This window comes from Ursus maritimus (assembly GCF_017311325.1).
Source record: "Ursus maritimus isolate PB19 chromosome X unlocalized genomic scaffold, ASM1731132v1 scaffold_X1, whole genome shotgun sequence".
In the NCBI taxonomy this organism is placed as follows: Eukaryota; Metazoa; Chordata; class Mammalia; order Carnivora; family Ursidae; genus Ursus; species Ursus maritimus.
In genome coordinates this window covers 99,438,399-99,458,331 of record NW_024423319.1, presented here as the reverse complement: position 1 = coordinate 99,458,331, position 19,933 = coordinate 99,438,399, and the positions used below count along the sequence as shown (strand labels likewise).

Sequence of the window (19,933 nt, the reverse complement as noted above, 5' to 3'; positions counted from 1 at the left end):
GACCCAAACATCCCTGGTCTAATGTGACTCACTCTTCCACCTGGGAGGTCTCAGGAAGGAGTGGCCCTTGATCTCAGCAGAGTAACCTCATGTCAGGGAGGATGGAGTCACATGACCAGCCAGGAGCAAGGTCAGGTGCCTGAGTGAGTAAAGAGGACATTGCTAGACCCATAAATGACGGGGCTTTACAAACCCCTGACCCCATTCTTAACTGTGGGAGGCTTCAGGCAGAGCTATAAGCCTGAGAAGCCTTTTCATTTCTGCCTGGTGAGTCTCAGGGAGGGAAGGGCCTTGTCTAACAGGATGGGCCCCATTTCTGCCGAGGGGGAAGTCTTGGCCATAACCAGAGTCAAGGTGAGGACCCTCAGTGCTAATGATAGAATCTCTTCGTAAAAGAGGGAGGCTTACAGAGTCCTGTACCTCTTTTCAAGCCTCTGGGGCCCCAGGCAAAGGTAGTTGGAAGCAGTGCACCGTGACTCCTCACTAGGGACTCGGGAAGGTGAGGGCTTGCCTTGCGGACTGGCTGACTTGGTTCAGTAGGGGGAGGAGTCCGAAGTTCGTGGGATCGCAGTCTTCTGAATTTGGTACTCCCTAGGTCTTCACTCAGGGTCCTCATCTTGGTATCTATTAAAGCCTGATAGGTAAGGACCCTGAGTGAGGACCTAGAGACCACCAAATTCAGAACACTGTGATCCCACAGAGCTTCGTCCTTGCTGTCAGCCCTCATAAGCCCCCGGCAGCCATGGCCGGATATGATTCACCTGAACTTCCGCTTTGGAGACCAGGACTTCGACCACTGGGCGTAGCGTTTGTTCCGCCGAGGGTGGGTTCCCTGGACTTCTCTGAAGTCAAGGTGAGGACCTGAATGTGAAGTGAAGGGACCACTCCCCCTCCTATAACAAAGGTGGCCCCACAAAGTACTGCCCCTGGGGTCGGCAGTGGAAGGTGCTGGCACAGCTGTTAGGCTGAGTTCTGCCTGGGAAGTCTTAGGGAGGAAGGCCTTGGTCTAAGAGAGTAGCCCTGATTCTGCAGATGAAGGAAACATAGGCCCTAACTAGAGCCGGGGGAGGGTCCTTGGTGCTAAAGAGGGGATCTTTTCCCAGTAGAGATGGCTACAGAAAGCAGTACCCCGGCATTTGGTTCAGGGAGGCTCCAGGCGGGGATAGTTTTATTTGGCAGGCGCTGACAACCACCACCCCCCGCCAACTCCCCAGGAGCTCCTGGAAGTGAAGGCTGTGTTTGGAGCTTGGTGAACTGAATTTACTGGAGGGAGGAGTCCCAGCCTCTGATAGATACCAAAACGAAGACCCTGAGTGAGGACCTAGGGACCACCGACTCCAGAACAGTGGGGTCTCACAGAACCCTGCCCCTGCTTTCAGCCCTTAGAGACCCTGGGCAGTTGTGGCCGGATATGACTCATCCTTACTTCCGATTCAGTTTCCAGGAAGTGAGGACATTTGTCTGTGGGTGAGGTCTCTGGCCCCCCGAGAGTGAATTCTTAGGACTAGTCTGGAGGCAAGGTGAGAACCTTGCGTGGGCACTGAACGGACCATCCGGATCCATAAAACACGGGGCCCCACTAAGTCTCACTACGGCTGTTGGCCCCAGGAGGCCCCAGGAGAGCTATCAGACTTTCTGCCTGGAAAGTCTCAGGTAGGGAGGGCCTTGGTCTAAGGGAATAGCCTGGGTCCTACAGATGGAGGAGACCTAGGCCCTGTCTGCAGTGAAGGTGAGGTCCCTGAGTGCTAATGAGGGACCTCTCCCTGGTTAAGGAAAGCAGCATCCCTGTACTTATTTCTGGAGGCTCTAGGTGGGAGTAGTCCTATGTGGAGGACCCTGATTTTCCCCTCTAGGGACTTGGAATTGAGGGATTTGCTCTGAGGCAGGAGGCCTAAGTCCTACCAGTGTGTTGGAGACAGGAGTCCTAAGTCCTACCTGTAGTTAAGGTCAGAGACCTGAGTGAGGAGAGCATCAACTCTAAAAGAGCATCAGCTCTAAAAAGTGTGTCTCATAAATCCTGACCCTTCTCTCAGCCTTGGGAAAACCCTGAATATTTTTTAGACTGAGGCACCCCCCCTCATTTCTGTCTGCAGAGTCCCAGAGAGGTGAGGCTGTTGGATTAATTGAGTGGCCTCAATTCTGCAGAGAGAGGAGACCCAGGGCTTCACAGGAGTCAGAGTGAGGACCCTGAATGAAGGGTGATGGTACTCACCCCCAAATAGAGACAACAGAGAGCTCCCCCTTGTCTGCAGCCCTAAGGAGCCCAGGCACTGAAGTCAAGGGTGTGTGAACCCTACTTTATTTTTGATGGCATCAGGTTGGTGAGAGCCTTTGTATGAAGGGAGAGACATCAGATCAACAGAGGAAGGTGTCCCAGGCCCTACCCAGAGCCAAGGTGAGGACACTGAATGAGGACTGAGAACTCCAATGACTCTAAACAGAGAGTCCCACAGAACTGTCAGCAGTTGGTGGCAGTAGTGGGCCAAGGCAGCAGTAATGGGCCTCAGGTCCCCCTTTAGTTCCTCTTCAGGGGTCCCAAGAAGATGAGGACCTGAGTTTGAGATGTAAATTTAGAGCAGCACAGAGGAGGGAGCCCAGGCCTTGCCAAAAGTTGATATGATAGTCCTGAATGTGAACTGAAAGGATCCGCATACTCCAGAGTAGAGAGGATTCCGCAAGGACTAAACCTGCCACCGCTGCTCTCAGCCCCAGTAAGCACCACGCAGGGCTGGCAGGCTGCAGCCTGAGGCTTACTTTAATTATTTCCACAGGATTCTCAGAGTACAGGTTGATCATAACAGGAGCCTGGTGGTTTCCTAGAGCCGTGCCCTCAAGGAAATCTGCAGAGGCAGCCTTGGTTAAAGCCAAGGTGGTCTCTCCCTGTGGAAGGTGCTCCCTCTCATCCTCTCTTCTCTCATGCCCAGATCACCTGCTGTCTTACCCACACTCCTACCTGCTGTCCCTGATCACAGTCATCATGCCTCGGGGACAGAAGAGTAAGCTCTACACCTGTGAGAAACGCCACCAAGCCCGAGGTGGGATCCAGCATCAGAGGAGTGCTCAGGCCACTGCAGCCAAGGAGAAAACATTCCCCTCTTTGGCCCCATCTCCCTTTGGTGTTCTGACTCACAGGAAGCCTGCTGCTAGGTCATGTAGAGCCCTAGCCACCAAGTCTGCAGGTGTTTCTTGCACAAGATCATACCAAGGTGCCAACTGCAAAACTGAGAAAAAGCCAAGTTCCTCCCAAGCCTCACTCACCATTGTGCAGTCTCGAGGAGACCCTCTAACCAAAACAACGGGTATTTTGGTGCAGTTCCTGATACACATGTACAAAAGGAAAAAGCCCATCACGAAAGCCGATATGCTGAAGATTGTCAATAAGAAGTATAAAAATCGCTTTCTTGAGATCCTCAGAAGAGTCTCTTTCAGCTTGGAAGTAGTTTTTGGTGTTGACTTGAAGGAAGTCGATTCTACCAAGCATTCCTATATCCTCGTCAGCAAGATGGACCTCCCCAACAATGGGACTGTAAGCCGTGGCAGAGGATTTCCCAAGACCGGTCTCCTGATGAATCTCCTGGGTGTGATCTTCATGAAGGGCAACTGTGCCACCGAAGAGAACATCTGGGAGTTCCTGAATAAGATGAGAGTCTATGCGGGGAAGAGGCACTTCATATTTGGGGAACCCAAGAAGCTCATCACCCAAGATTTGGTGAAGCTTAAGTACCTGGAGTACCGCCAGGTGGCCAACAGTGATCCAGCACGCTATGAGTTCCTGTGGGGCTCGAGAGCCCACGCAGAGACCAGCAAGATGAAAGTGCTAGAGTTTTGGGCCAAGATTAATCATACAGTCCCCAGTGCCTTCCACTCTTGGTATGACGAGGCTCTGCGAGATGAGGAAGAGCGAGTCAAAGCCACGTTTACACTCCGAGCTGAGACAGATGCCACGGCCAGTGAATGTTCCAAGGAGTGTCCAGCAGCACCTCCCACACCCAATGAAGTTGAGGTGGATTCTTCACATTGTGGCTGAAGAGAGCAGTCCATGTTCCGAGCAGTGGAGGGCGGGGTGTAACTGAGGGAACACAGTGTATGATACCTTTGTGCTCCTGCTCTGTATGGGTAATTTGGACATATATCAGCATTTTTATTTTTTTGCTCTTTTTCAAATGTTGTTACTTCGAAATGAAGGCTTACCTAGCATTATAATCTAAATTTATGAGTTACATTGGTCTCACTTACTGTTTATCGGGTTTAAGAGTTAAGAGTGTTGCTGTTTAAAAAAACAAATTGGGAAAATTTCCATCTTATTTGGTAATCTGGTACAACGTAACATGGCATTGGTGTATGCATTTCCTTAAAAACATGAAAAAGCAGCAAAATATATATAGAATCGATACAGAGGTAACAAATAAGATGGTCGGTATTTGGCTTCCTAATCGCTTTTGCTCTGTGTTTTATAAAATTCTGAATAACAGTACGTGCTTGTCTAATTGAAGAATGTAGAATTAAACCTTACTGAATTAGATCCCATGCTCACAGGCTCATTTATTCCCCAAACATTGCCTGAGCATCTGCTCTTAGAAGGTTTCATGCTAGCACTGGGAAAGCTGAGGAAAAGACCGAGACATTGACCATAAAATTATAGAGTCAAGAAACATCTATCATATAAGGAAGAATGGCGATATACAGACCGAAAGGACACATGGAAAGAGGAGATAAAACAGGAGAGAGGTGGTTCCAGATGAGAGCAGTTAAGTGTCAGTGCCCTGAAGCAAGGCAGCATTGGGCCTTCGGAGACGGCAGGTCCCTCAATGGGAGGTAATTCTAAGTTGGCTGCATGGGGCTGGGGGAGGGGTGCTCCAGGAGGCTGTGATCATAGGGAGCAGGAGCCAGACCCTCACATGGTGGGCTTCAGAGTTGAAAGACTAAGTCCAGAGTGGCAAACCGCCCTTACCAGTTACTTTGGGATGGTGGGGAAACCAGAGAGCAGTCACCCGGGGCAGAGATGGAACGTGTCCTGTGCTCTTGTTCCGGTGCAGGTGAACACAGTGTGCAAATTTGAGGTTTTATTTACATCATCTCCAGAGAGCTTCTGAGAAAAAAGGGTATACTCTCTTGGAGTGGCTGCCCAGAATCCGCTGGACTGGCACCCTTGGCCCTGGGGGGGGGGGGAGCCCGAGCCCACTCCACTAAAACATCATTCAAATTCGGTTATCTCGTATGTCATTTCGCAAACTCCAGGCAAGGTCTAGATTTTTGTTGGTGGTTGAATGAAAGTCACAGTGGTTTAGAGAGAAGGGCAGCTGAGAGGAACGTAAGTTTTGGGGCCTTGAAATATGTTTTAGGAGCTTTGTGTCATCCACTAAGGAAGTCCACCTTATGCTGACATTGGATGACATCCTTGAATGGGGAAATACTAACTTAGTGTTCCTTGCTAAGCACCATTTTGTCTGATGGAGTTTTCTTTGTTCTAGAGCACTGAATAGTTCCTGACATCCCCTGGATTAAAAATTAAATTTCATTATAGTGAGTTGAAACTCTAGGGGACCAATTAATCAGAGTAAGAACTGGCATCCTTTGAAGCTCAGGAGAGGCCAGGCAATGTGCCACATGCTTCTACGTGCATTATGGACATTCTACCAGTCCCCAGGACAGAACCCATCAAACCCATTTCACAGATGAAAAGACAGCCTCACAGGGTTTGGTGTTCTGCCCAATTTCACATAGCTGCTAAGTGATAGGCTTGGAACCACACCCCTGGCCTGAATCAGTCTGAAGCCCACACTCTTCTGCTCTACCAGCCTGAGGCCAACTTCATGTTCCTTAATTCCCCTTTCTTCTCACTACTACAAAAATTGTCTCAGGTACTAAAAAGGACTCTGGGCCCAAGACACTGGATTAGAATACATAACCAGAGCGATTACCATATCAAAATAATTGAGAAGTGTGAATAAAGGAAAGAAAGAGATAATATTCAGTGATATATCCGCAGTCAGATAACCTCAAAAGATCAGGGACTCACAAAATCATTTTGGATAGGCCCTTCCATAAAGAAAGTTACATCTGCTCAAACAGAAGTTACAGAAAAAGCTAAGTCTGGTTGCTAAAGAGAAGAAATGGATTATTTTTTTTTCCTTTGACGGTACATGTGTTCCGGGTCTCTGCCTTGTGTTACAGCTCTCCTATCTCACATCACTCCTGGGATGGGGACCCAGTCTCTGAAGGGTTTGCCCTAGGGAAAATGGTCAAGAGTTTGCAGGGACATAGCCTTTCCCAGGAAGCCTTTGATCAAGAAACAGGAGCCATAATGAAGATCCCTCTATAGTAGGACTGGGAAGAGCAACATGCCAGGCAAATTTCTCAGTCTGAGCATCCCCTCACTTATTCTTCGGGGTTCTCAAGGACAGGGGAGTCTTAGAAGGCAGCCTCAGTCACTAGAGGGAGGACTCACAGTCTCTGACATACAAAGGCGAGGACTCTGAATGAGGCATGAAGACAGCAGCCGCCCAGAACTGTGTGGCCCATAGGCTCCTGACCCTCTGTCAGCTCTCAGAGAAGGATGTGACTGAAGCTGAATTCCACTTAACAAGTCAAAAAGGTGAAAGATCTTGGTCTGAGGTTGATTGACTCGGGTCAGTAGAGGTAGGATTTCTAAGGTGTGCCAGGAGGAAGGTGAGTACTCAGGGACCAGCTAACCCACACCAGTGGAGCCTCCCAGAATCCTTCACACTGTTATGAGAGATCCAGGCATAAATGTCAGGCAGGGCTGGCCTCATATCCTCCTCAGTGGTAACAGAAAAGTGGGGAGGTCCCAGGTCAGCAGAGAGAGGAGTCTTGGGCCTTCACATGAGTCAGATTTAGGGTACTGAGTTAGAACCCTAAGTGGGATCACCATCATAGGGCCTCAGGCTGCCTGCCACAGCTGTCACTTGTGGGAGACCTTGGCAGGTGTGGCCAAATAAGGCCACCCTCACCCCTTCCTTTTCGATCTCAGGGAGGTATAAGCCTTTTTCTGGGGAAATGTCCTCAGACCAAGAAAGAGAGGAACCTCAGGCCCTGCCAGGAGTCAAATCAAGGAAACCAAGTGAGGACCAAGGGCACAACCTGTCCCTGAATAGATGGGAAAACAGTCTGGCCCTGCTCTTGCACTCAAGACTGAAAGCCCCAGGGGCAGGGTATGAGGCTGAGTGCCCCCAGCATCACTTGTTTAAAAAAACTGACTTCATGCTTTGGCGCAATTTTAGGTTCACAGCAAAACTGAGCAGAAAGTACAGAGAGTTCCCATCCACCCTCTTCCCTGTCACACACACACACAGCCTCCCCGCTTTCGGCACCTTTTGGCAGAGTGGTCAGTGTGCTACGGTCTCTCAACTTATATCCACACGTCATAAAGCTCATAGTTAACATGAGGTTGATTCTTGGTGTTGCTACATTCTGTTGGGTTTGACAAACCTTTGATGACTTGTATCCGCTGTCACAGTATGCAAAGTAATTTCACTGCCCTAAAATTCTCTATGCTCTGCCTGTTCATCCCACTCTTCCCCCAACGCCTGGCAACCACCGATCTTTTTACTTTTCCTGTAGTTTTGCCTTTTCCTGAATATCAGAGAGTTGGACTCATGCAGTATGTAGCCTTTTCAGATTGGCTTATTTCACTTAGTAATATGCATCTAGGGTTCCTCCATGCCTTTCCATGGCTTGATTAGCTCATTTCTTTTTAGCACTGAGCAATACAGGCATACCTCAGACATACTGTGGGTTTGGTTTCAGACCACAGCAATAAAGTGAATATCACAATAAAGTGAGTCAGAGGAATTCTTTTTTTTTTTTTTTGGTTTCCAGTACATATTAAAGTTCTGTTTATACCCTACTATAGTCTATTAAGTGTGTTATAGTATTATGCCTAAAAAGCAATGTACATACCTTAATTTTTTAAGAGAGGAAGAGAATGGGGAGGGGCAAAGGGAGAGAGAGAATCTCAGGCAGGCTCCATGCCCAGTGCAGAGCCTGACATGGGGCTCAATCTCACAACCCTGAGATCAGATCAAGAGTCGGACACTTAAATGTCTGAGCCCCATACATACCTTAATTAAAAAATACTTTATTGCTAGAAAATGCTAGTCATCCTCTGAGCTTTGAGTGAATCATAATCTCTTTGCTGGTGGAGGGTCTTACCTCGATGTTGATGGCTGCCCACTGATCAGGGTCGTGTTGCTGAAGGTTGGGGTGGTGTGGCAATTCCTTAAAATAAGAGAACACTGCAGTTTGCCTCATTGATTGACTTTTCCTCACACAAATGATTTCTTTATGGCATGTGACGCTGTTTGATAGTTTTTACCCACAGTAGAATTTCTTTCAAGTTGGAGTCAATCCTCTCAAACTCTGCTGCTGCTTAATCAGCTGGGTTTATGTAATATTCTAAATCCTTGGTTGTCATTTCAGCTACCTTTAAAGCATTTTCACCAAGAGTAGTTTTTCCTCAAGGAACTACTTTTTTTTTTTTTTTTTTTTTTTTTTTCTATCCGTTAGAAAAAACTCCTGATCCACTAAAGTTTGATCGTGAGATTGCAATGATGCAGTCCCATCTTTAGGCTCCACTCATAAGTCTAGTTCTCTTGCTCTCTCTGCCATATCTGCCATTACTTCCTCTCCTGAAGGCCTGAATCCCTCAAAGTCACCAACGAGGGTTGGCATCAACTTTTTTCAAGCTCGTATTCATACTGATATTTTGATCTATTCCTATGACTCATGAATGTTCTTCATGGCGTTTAGAATGGTGAATCCTTTCGAGAAGGTTTTCAATCGACTTTGCCCAGATCCATCCAAGAAATCACTATCTATAGCAGCTATAGCCTTACCAAATATATTTCTTAATCCATAAGAATTGGAAGTCAAAAGGACTCCTTGATTTATGGGCTGCCAAGTGGATGTTGTGTTAGCAGGCATGAAAACAACACTCACCTCATTGTCCATCTGCATCAGAGCTCTTGGGCGAGCAGGCGCACTGTCAATGAGTGGTCATAGTTTGAGAGGAATCTTTTCTTCTGAGCAGGTCTCAAGAGTGGGTTTAAAACATTCAGAAGGGGCGCCTGGGTGGCTCAGTCGTTAAGCGTCTGCCTTCGGCTCAGGGCATGATCCTGGCCTTCTCGGATCGAGCCCCACATCGGGCTCCTCCGCTGGGAGCCTGCTTCTTCCTCTCCCACTCCCCCTGCTTGTGTTCCCTCTCTCGCTGGCTGTCTCTCTATCCGTCAAATAAATTAAATAAAATCTTTAAAAAAATAATAAAATAAAATATTCAGAAAACCATGTTGTAAACAGATGTCCTGTCCTACAAGCTTCGTTGCTCCTTCTATAGACCACAGGCAGAGTAGATTTAGCATCATTCTTCAGGGCCCTGGATTTGGGGGATGGGAAATGAGCACTGGTTTCAACCTCCAGCCACCAGCTGCATTAGCCCCTCACAAGAGAGTCAGCCTGTTCTTTGGAGCTTTGAAGCCAGGCATTGACTTCTCTTATCTAGCTACAAAAGCCCTAGATGGCATCTTCTTCCAAAAGAAGGCTGTTTGTCTACACTGAAAATGTAGTTTAGTGCAGCCCCCTTCATTAATGATCCTAGCTGGATCTTCCGGATACCTTGTGGCAGCTTCTCCATCAGCACTTGCTGCCTCACTGTACACGATGATGTTGTGGAAAGAACTTTTCCCTTAAACCTCACGAAACAGCCTCTGCTGGCTTCAAACTTTTCTTACGTGGCTTCCTCGCCTCTCAGCCTTCATAGAATTGAGAGTCAGGGTCTTGCTCTGGATTAGACTTCAGCTTAAGGGAATGTTGTAACTGGTTTCATTTCTATCCAGACCACTAATACTTTCTCCGTATCAGCAAGAAGGCTGTTTTGCTTTCTTATCATCCATGTGTTCACTGGAGGAGCACTTTCAATTTCCTTCAAGAACTCTTCCTTTGCATTCACAACCTGGATAACTGTTTGGTGCAAGAGGCCTAGCTTTTGGCCTTCCCGGCTTTGGACATGCCTTTCTCAGTATGCTTAATCATTTCTAGCTTTTGATTTAAACTGAGAGATGTAGGACTCTTCCTATCACTTGAACACTTAGAGGCCACTGCAGGGTTATTAAGTGGCCTCGTTTCAACATTTTTGTGTCTCGGAATAGGGAGGCCTAAAAGAGGGAAAGAGCTGGGGAACAGCTGGTCAGTGGAGCAGTCAGAACACACACAGCATTATCAGCTAAGCTCACCATCTTATATGGGTGCAATTTGTGATGCCCCAAAACAATTACAATAGTAACATCACAGATCACTGGTTACGGATCACCATAACCAATACAATAATAGCGCAAAAGTTTGAAATATTGTAAGAATTACCAAAATGTGACACAGAGACACAAAGTGGGCACATGGTTTTGGAAAAATGGCACCAAGAGACTTTCTTGGTGCCGGGCTGCCACGAACCTTCAATTTGTAATAAATGCAATATGTGCAAAGTGCGGTAAAGTGAAGCACAGTAAAACAAGGTTGGGATGTCATAGTTTATTTATCCATGTACCTGCTGAAGGACATCTTGGTTGCTTTCAAGTTCAGCTATGAATAAAGATGCTAGAAACATCCATGTGAAGGTTTTTTGAGGATATAAGTTTTCAACTCATTCGGGTAAATACCAAGAAGCATCATCACCAGCTCATATAGTATGTTTAGTCAGGCTTTTTTTAAATCCACTTTATTGAGGTACAATTGGCAGACCAAAAGCTGTACATAGTCGATGTACATAAATTGATGAGTTTGTAGATAAGTATGCACCCATGAAACTGTCACCACAGTTTATGTTATGAAAATATCCATCACCTCCAGAAGTTTCCTCCTGCCTTATTTATTTATGTGTTATAAGTACATTCCCTATAAGATCTATCTTTTTAGCAAAATTTTAAGTATACAATACAGTATTGTTAACTATAGGCTCTATGCTGTCCAGTAGACCTCTAGGATTTGTCTTGTATAACTGAAACTTTGTAAACGTTAATTAATACCCCTCCATTTCCCCCTCCTCCTAGCCCCTGGCAACCACCATTCCACTCTCTGCTGCTGTGAGTCTATTTTAGATTCCTCATATAAATGGTATCATGATTCGCCCTTCTCTGTCAGCTCTATTTCACTTAGCATAATGTCCTCTATACTGTTGCAACTGGCAAGGTTTCCTCCTTGTTAAAGGTGAATGATATTCCATTGTATGTATGTTTCACCCTTTCTTTATCCATCTGTCCATCAATAGACATTTAGGCTGCTTAGCTATATGTCTTAGCTATTGTGAATAACACTGCAACGGACATGAGAGTGCAGATATATCTTCAAAATCCCGATTTCAATTCCTCTGGATATATACCCAGAAGTAGGTTTGCTGAATCATATGGTAGTTCTATTTTTAATTTTTTGAGGAACCTCCATACTGTTTTCCAAGTGGCTATACCAATTTATATTCCCGCCAATGGTGTAGAATATGTTTAGTGTAATAAGAAATTGCCAAACTGTGTTTGCAAAGTGACTGTACCATTTTGCATCCCCACCAGCAATGAATGAGAGTTCTTATTGCTCCATATCCTCACCAGTATTTGCTGTTGTCAGTGCTTTGAATTTTGGCATTCTAAAAGGCATGCAGTGGCATTTCATTTTTATTTTAATTTGCAACTTTCTCGTGATGTATGATGCTTAGCATCTTTTCATATGCTTATTTGCCATCTATATATCCTCCTTGATGAGGTGTCTGTTCATATATTTTGCCCATTTTTTGATTGGGTTGTTGGTTTTCTTCTTGTTGACTTTTAAGTGTTCTTTGTTTATTTTGGCCAATGGCCTTCATCAGATATGTCCTTTGCAAACATTTTCTCCCAGTCTGTGGCTGATCTTCTTATTTTCTTGGTGATTTTTTGGAGGGAAGAAGCTTTAATTCTAATGAAGTCTAGCTTATCAAGTATTTCTTTCATCACTTTTTATATCAGATCTAGAGGAGGTGAGATCCTTAGTCTGAGGGTCCAGTCACCAGTCAGCAGAAGGTGTGGGGGGCAGCAGTCCACAACCCTGTGTGGTGTCCAAATGAGGACCCTGAATGGATACTTAAGACCCAGCATGCCTAATACAGAGAGGTCCCCACAGAGAGCTACAAGCACTGAGTGTCTCCTGGTAAGGGTGGTGGGCTAAGGTCCCAGGGAGCTTTAAGATATCAATTTTAGTGTAGCAGAGAGATAAGGTTAGAAGCCTTGCCAAAAGTTATTATAATTTTGAAGGTAAACATAGAGGATCCCTTGCCACCTTAGAACACATATGGCCCCACTGCCAGCCATGCTGTCACACTAGTCAGTAAAGGACAGAGCTGGCAAGCTGTAGCCTATGACTCACTCTGTCTCCAGTAGCTTCTCAGAGCAGGCTGACTAGAACAAGAGCCTTGTAGGTTCCTAGAGAATGTCCTCAAGAAAACCTGCAGAGGTTAAAGCAAAGGTGGAATGTCCCTGCTGTAGGTTCACACACCATCTCATTGTCCCTTCCCCAGGTGACCTCATCATCCACTGTCCGGTCTGCTGTTCATGACCATGGAGTCATCATTCCTCAGTCTCAGAAGAGTAAGTTCAACAACACAAGAAATGCCACTAGGCCTGAGGTAAGACCCAAGATCTCGAGGGGGCTTAGGCCACTGCAGCAAAGAGTCCCCCCTCTCCTCCTCTGTTTCAGGGATGCTCCCTCAGATTGCCTTATTGTTGGCATTGCTAGGAGCCTCAGAGATCCCCACCCACGATCATTACTTCTGCAGCTGTTTCATGCATCTGGTCTGAACAAGGTGTCAGGAGCCAAGATGAGAAAGTGCAAGTTGCTCTGAAGCCCCAACCTCCGCTGAGAGCTCACTGAAACATTCCCTAACCAGGATGGTGAGCGTGTCAGCACAGTTCCTGCTGGAGAAGCATGCAGTGAGGGCGCCATTATACAGGCAGCACTGCTGACGGTCGTCAACAAAAGGTACAGGGAGCACTTCCCTGAGATCCTCAGGAGGAACTTTGAGTGCATGGAGCTGGTCTTTGGCCTAGAATTAAAGGAAGTCAAGCCCGCTGGTCACTCCTATACCCTCATCAGTGGCCTAGGCTTCACCAGTGATGGCAGTGTGAGCAGTGGCTGGGGATTTCCTAAGAATGAGCTTCTCATGCCTCTCCTGGGTGTGATCTTGAATGGCAACTGCATCTCTGAGGAGGACATCTGGGAATTCCTAAACGTGTTTGGGAATCTGTGTTGAGATGAGGCATTTAATCTTTGGAGAACCCAGGAATTTCATCACGGAAGACTTGGAACAGGAAAGGTACCTGCAGTACCGCCAGGTGGCCAACAGTGATCCTCCACGCTACGACTTCCTGTGGAGCCCAAGAGCCCACGCTGAGACCAGCAAGATGAGAGTCCTAGAGCTTTTGCTAAGGTCATGGCCTTCCCGTGCCATTATGAAGAGGCTCTGCGAGATGAGGAGAGAGCCCAAGCCAGAGCCGCAGCTGGGGCTGCCTCTACTACCAAGGCCGGTGCACCTACACAGTCCAGCTGCTCCTTTCTTCCCCAGAGAGGGCTGAGGCACATTCTTCGCTTTGTGGTTAACAAAGGCAGTTAATCGGCTAACTAGTGGAGGGCCCAGGTGGGGTTCAAAGGAACACAATGTGTAACATACTTGTATTTCTGTACAATGTATAAATTAGAGGTGTATCTTTTTCTTCCTATTTTAAATGCCTTTCCTTTTTTTTAATGGATTTATCCCATTACCATTTTATTTATTTATTTATTTTGGATAAAATATGAAATGCTTTTATTTTTTTAAGTTAAAAAAATTTTTTTATTATGATATGTCACCGTACAGTACATCATTAGTTTTTGATGTTGTGTTCCGTGATTCATTGTTTGCATATAATACCCAGTGCTCCATGCAATACGTGCCCTCCTTAATACCCATCACTGGGCTAGCCCATCCCCCTACCCTCCTCCCCTCTGAAACCCTCAATTTGTTTCCCTGAGTCCACAGGCCTTTTTTTTTTTTTTTTTTTTTTTTTTTTTTTTTTTTTGAGAGAGCATGTGCATGTTGTGGTGAGGGGAGGGCAGATGGAGAGGAGACGGAGAGACTCTTAAGCAGGTTCCATGCTCAGTGCAGAGCCCAATGTGGGGCTCAATCCCACAACCTAAGCTAAAACCAAGAGTTGGATGCTCAACTGATGGGAGTGGCCAGGTGCCCCTTTGCTTAAATTTTCTCTATAATATTTAATACTAAACGAAATTTCATTTAGTTATTTATTTTCCATCTCTCCACTGGATAATAAGCTCCTTGAGAATTAGGGCTTTATCTTGTTCACTGCTTTATCTCTAGTTCCTAAAACATGGCCAGTAGATTAACAATAAATAGTGGTTGAATAAATAAATGGATGAATAAATGGATTTTCTGAGAGACCTTTTGCCATGGTCTAATTACCTTTTGAATAAGACCAAAGTTAGGCATGAAACCATGTGCAGGTAATAGAAAGTAATGCAAGTAGAGTCTGAATTCAACCCCATGGGAAAGGAACTCTTAAGAAAGCCATGAGGTGGTACATGTCAAAGGTAGAAAATGCACCAGCTGTGAATCATAGCTCGAGTTCTATATGACCTTGGGAGGGTTGGGGTCAGTGGACTTCCCATAAATATGTAAAACCATCTGTATTAGTTTCCTGTGGCTGCTGTAACAAGTTACCATAAACTTGGTGGCTAAAAACAAGAGAAATTTATTTTCTTGTGGTTCTGGAGACCAGAAGTCTAAAATCACAGTGTTGATTCTCCCTAAAACCTCTTCCAGTTTCCAGTAGCTATTAGTATTCCTTGGTTTGTGGCTGTATCCCCTCCAATCTCTGCCTCCTTCTTCAGATGGCCTTCTCTTTGTCTCTGTTGTCTCCATCAAATACCCTCTGCCTTTTTCTTTTTCTTAAAATTTTTTTATTATGTTATGTTAGTCACCATACTGTACATCATTAGTTTTTGCTGTAGTGTTCCATGATTCATTGTTTGCGTATAATACCCAGTGCTCCATGCAATACGTGCCCTCCTTAATACCCATCACTGGGCTAGCCCATCCCCCTACCCTCCTCCCCTCTGAAACCCTCAATTTGTTTCCCTGAGTCCACAGGCTCTCATGGTTCATCTCCCCCTCTGATTCCCCCCCCTTCATTTTTCCCTTCCTTCTCCTAACGTCCTACATGCTATTCTTTATGTTCCACAAATAAGTGAAACCATATGATAATTGTCTTTCTCTGCTTGACTTATTTCACTTAGCATAATCCCCTCCAGTCCCGTCCATGTTGCTGCAAATGTTGGATAATCACCCTTTCTGATGGCTGAGTACTATTCCATTGTATATATGGACCATATCTTCTTCCCTTTCAATTAAAGGTTTACTTAGCTTCAGAATCCAAGTTGATGAATGACATGGGTCATACATTTCTTGGAGTTTATCAAGTTGAAAAATAAGAATTTTAGTATTTTGTAAAACAAATTGAAACCCTTGAATCATTTCTTGTCATTCAGAACTAGGTAATGTTTAATTTAATATTCTTTAATTGCCCAAATATTAATTTAGGACCTGCTTTTGGAAGGCTCCTGGCTAGTACTGGAGATGATAAGAAAAATAGGCCCACCCCCTGCTTACGAAACTGTGGAGTCTAACAGCAGCTCTCATATAAAGTATGTGGTGATACTTAGGGAGACACTCCCTAAGATGGAAAGGACTAGTAAAAATACGGGGTAAAAAGGAGGGATGGGGCCTCCAGATGAGGAATTCTAGTGTAAAATGCCCTGAGGTAAGGCAGCTTGAGCCTTTGGGCAGCTGAAAGCCCTGGAATGGAAAGTAATTTTTTAATTTATTTGTTACAGAGAGAGAGAGAGTGCACAAGGAGGGGGAGCTGCAGGCAGAGGGAAAAGTAGGCTCCCTGCTGAGCAAGGAGCCTGATGCGAGGCTCAATCCCAGGATGCTGGGATTATGACCTGAGCCAAAGGCAGATGCTTAACCAACTGAGCCACCCAGGTGCCCATGATGGGAAGTAATTTTAAGTTAGCTGTATGGTGGGCTAAAAGTGGCTGTGGAAGCCAGGTGGTGGGTCTCTGATTGAGAGATATAAGTCTGGAATGGAAAACTACCTTTAATGGTTACTTTGGGATTGTGAATAAATCAGAGAGGATCTCCACCCATGGCACGGATGGAACATGTCCCATGCTTCTGTCCCCAGTGCAGGTGAACACAGCACAAACTAGGTGTTTTACGCAAACCATCTCCAGGGAGTTTCTGAGACATAAGGACGGTACTCTTTTGACGTTGGAAACTCAGAAGTCTCTGGGCAGGTAGTCTTTCCTGTAAGCTGGGGAGTCAGAACCCATTTTATTAAAAGAGCATTCAAATTCCATGTTACTGTTTTTGTTTTGTTTTGTTTATTTGGCTTGCAATTTTGCAAACTCTAAGGGAGGTATAGATTTTAGGTGATGGTGAAATTGATGAAGATAGGGGTGCTTTGGGTAAAAGGGCAGCTGAGCGGAAAGAACTAGTCTTTGAATCCAATTCTAGAGGATTTGAGTTGCATTCAGCTAGAAAAAACCCTCCCATGCTCGAAATATGATTTATTAGGAGGAAATTTACATTAGTGTCTCTGTAAGCAGCACTTTGGACTGATTTGGTGTTCCATGTCCTAGAGTGGCATATATTCTCTGATATCTCCTAGATTAAAACAACTATTCCATCCAGATGGGTGATATCCTCTGGGGTCAAAATAATCATAACCATAGTAATTACAGGCATTGTGTAAAGTCTTAGTGCATTCTAGGCATCTTTCCAGGTGCTTTATGTACATTAACCATGGTCTACCAGGCCTGCAAGACAGGATTTAACAAATCCACTTCATAGATGCAGAGCCTGAGGCCCACAGAACTTGCTAATGCACCCAGTTCACAGAGCTAATAAGTGATAGCGCTAGGCCTAGACCCTTGGTCTGAATCTGTCCAGAGCTCACAGTTTTCCACTCCTCCCAGCCTGAAGCTGACCAGGGATCACTTAATTCACTTTCTTCTACCTTCAAAATGTATCTCAAGCGATAAAAAGAAGGATTCTGTGACCAAAACACTGGATCGGAATACATAGCCAGCACAATAAAAATACCAAAATAAATAAGAGATATGAATAAAGGAGAGAAAGTGACAATATGGTCATCTACATGTGCAAAATCAGATATCCTCCAAAGATCAGGGGTTCAAAAAATGATCTGGCTCCATCCTTCTCTGTAAAAAGTAAATCTTTTAGAGCTAACCTAAGTGTGACTGGTGAAGAGGAGGAATATATCAGCTTTTTTTTTTTCCTCAGACACCACAACACCTGTCCTGGGCTCCCTGATGTATGCTGTGCTTTCCTAATCTTACATCACTCTTGGCACATGGACTTATTTTCTGCAAGATTTGCAGTAGAGAATCTGGCCAAATGGTTGCAGGTACATGTTGTTTCCCAGGAAGCCTTTAATCAAGAGACAGGCCAAGATGAGGATCCCCATGAATGAGTACTGAGAAGACAACTATCCCAACATATTGGGGTCATCCAAAGACCTAAGGATGGTGACCTTAGCTCAGTAGAAGGAGTCCCAGGCTCTGAAAGATATGGTGAGGACCATGAATGAGAAATGATGGAAGACCCAGCCAGAACAGTGAGGTCTTATAGCATGTCATCCCTGCTGTCTGTTCTTGGAGGCACCCAAGGGCCATGATCAGACGAGGATCACCCTCACTTCCAACTTGGAATTCTCAGGAAAGGAAGACCTACATGTAAGATGAGCACAGAGTGAAGTTACAGGATTGGTTATTTGTCAAGGTGAGGACCCAAATGTGGACTAAGAGCAGCACCCACAGCATAAAAGGAGGCCCCACAACATCCGCTCTGCTGTCATCCCTGGGAAGCCCAGGGCAGAGATATCAGGCTGATTTCAGCCTGGAAAGTCTCAGGAAGGTGAGGGCTTCTGTTTAATGGAAGCTGCCTCAGTTTTCCATAAGGAGGGACCTGGGCCCTAACAAGAATTCATGAAGACCATGAGTGTTATAAGTGGACCCCCCCCCCCAAACAGAGCGGGCTAAATAGAATCCTGTACCATTCTGAGCCCTGAGGGACCCAGAAGAGCTCTGAGGAGTCCCCTCATTCTGCCTGGTGAGTCTCAGGGAAGGAATGGCCGTAGCTAACAGGATGGGTCCCAGCTCTGCAGAGGGAGAAGTTTTGGCCATAGCTAGAATCAAGGTGTGGACCCTCAATGCAAGTGAATCTCTCCTGAAAGGGGGAGGCTCACAGAGTCCCCTCCCCTTATCAGGCTTGTGGCCCAGGAAGGAGTAGACCCCAGCGGGATGGCCAGAAATTCCCCTGGGGGCTGGCAGGCCTGGGCCGGCAGATGGAGGAGCTGCAAGCGCTGGGGTCCCACAGAGCCCCGCCCCTGCTTTCAGCCCTCGGAAACCCCGGTGTCCCCGCCCCCGGATGCGGCTCACCCGACTTCCGTTCTGGGCGGGACCTCGACCACTGGGCGCGGCGGTTTGTCGGGAGGAGGCTGGTTTCCCGGGACTGGCCTAAAGTCAAGGTGAGGACCCTGAGTGGGAACTGAAGAGACTATCCCCCCCCCTCAAAACGAAGTTGGCCCGAACCTGCCCCTTCGGTCCGGCTCTGGGAGTTCCCAGCAGCCTGGCGTGCCGAGCAATCCCATCGTGCTCGTTGCCACCTGGGCTGCCTCAGGGAGGCGAGGGCCTTGTCTAAAGGGCGCCGCTCCACTTCCGCTGGCGGCCCTCGAATGCCCTGGAGTAATTCGGGCTGAGATAACCCCTCGTTTTTGCCTAGGGGGTGATTCAAGTGGAGAGAGGCCTTTATCTAAAGGAGGCAGCCCCATGCGCGGAGGAGGAGTTTTGGCCTTAAAGCAGTGTAGGTAGGACCGTCAGTGCTCATAAGGGCCCCTCTCCTCAAAATAGGGAGCTGCACAGAACGGCACCCGGCTCTCTTATCTGGGAGTCCCCAGGTGAGGTACCCAGATGTGCAGCACAGTGACTTCTCTTCTAGCTACTCAGGGAGGTGAGGCCTTTGCTTTAAGGCTTGTAGACTCAGGTAGATGGAGGAATCCCAAATCCTACCTGGAGTCAAGGTCAAAGTCCTGAATGAGGTCTCAGGGAGCCACTGCTTCCAGAACAGTGGGGTTGAAGGGTCTGGCCCCTGCTGTTAGCAGGCATAGGCCCCAGTCAGCTCAGTCTGGCTGTCAACTCGGGTCCCAGAAATATGAGGATCTTTGTCTAAGGGTCATGGCCTCAGATCAGCAGAGGGCAGAGCCCAAGGAAGAATTTGGAGTCAAGCTGAAGATCCTGTGTAAGGAAATGGAGACCACTCTATACCCAATTGAATAAGTAGCCGAGGGCACCTGGGTGGCTCAGTCTGTTAAGCGTCTGCTTTCCACTCAGGATATGATCTCAGGGTCCTGGGATCAAGTTCCTAATCAGGCTCCCTGCTCAGCAGGTAGTCCGCTTCTCCCTGTCTTTCTGCCTCCCCCCCCCCAACTCGTGTTCTCACTCACTCTCTCTCTCTCAAATAAATAAATAAATAATCTTTAAAGAGAAGAAAAGAAAGAGTGGCCCATGATGCCACCCCTGCTGTTAGTCCTGGGAGTGCTAGGATCTCTGACTTCCTCCATTAAGTTCTCAGGAGCCTGGCTGACCAAGAGCAAGAGCGCTGTTGGGTCCTAGAGCGGTGCCCTCATGGAAACCTGCAAAGGTGGCTTCTTAAAAGCCAAGGTGGTTTCTCCCTGCTGAGGTGCTCAAACTTTCATCTTCCCTTCTCCAGGTGCCAGCATCTCCCGCCTTCCTGCCCACTCTTGTGCCTGATGTCCCTGACCCAGTC

At 46.6% G+C, this 19,933-nt stretch overlaps 1 protein-coding gene and 1 pseudogene across 1 annotated transcript; both read left to right on the top strand.

The window, feature by feature from the left end:
- Positions 1–2,977: 2,977 nt before the first annotated feature.
- MAGEB3 (MAGE family member B3) lies at positions 2,978–4,027 on the top strand. Its single transcript, XM_008696500.1, has one exon. The coding sequence runs from the start codon at positions 2,978–2,980 to the stop codon at positions 4,025–4,027; it is 1,050 nt and encodes a 349-aa protein (XP_008694722.1).
- An 8,099-nt stretch (positions 4,028–12,126) lies between these two features.
- Positions 12,127–13,639, top strand: LOC103668289 (annotated as a pseudogene).
- The last annotated feature ends 6,294 nt before the right edge of the window (positions 13,640–19,933 follow it).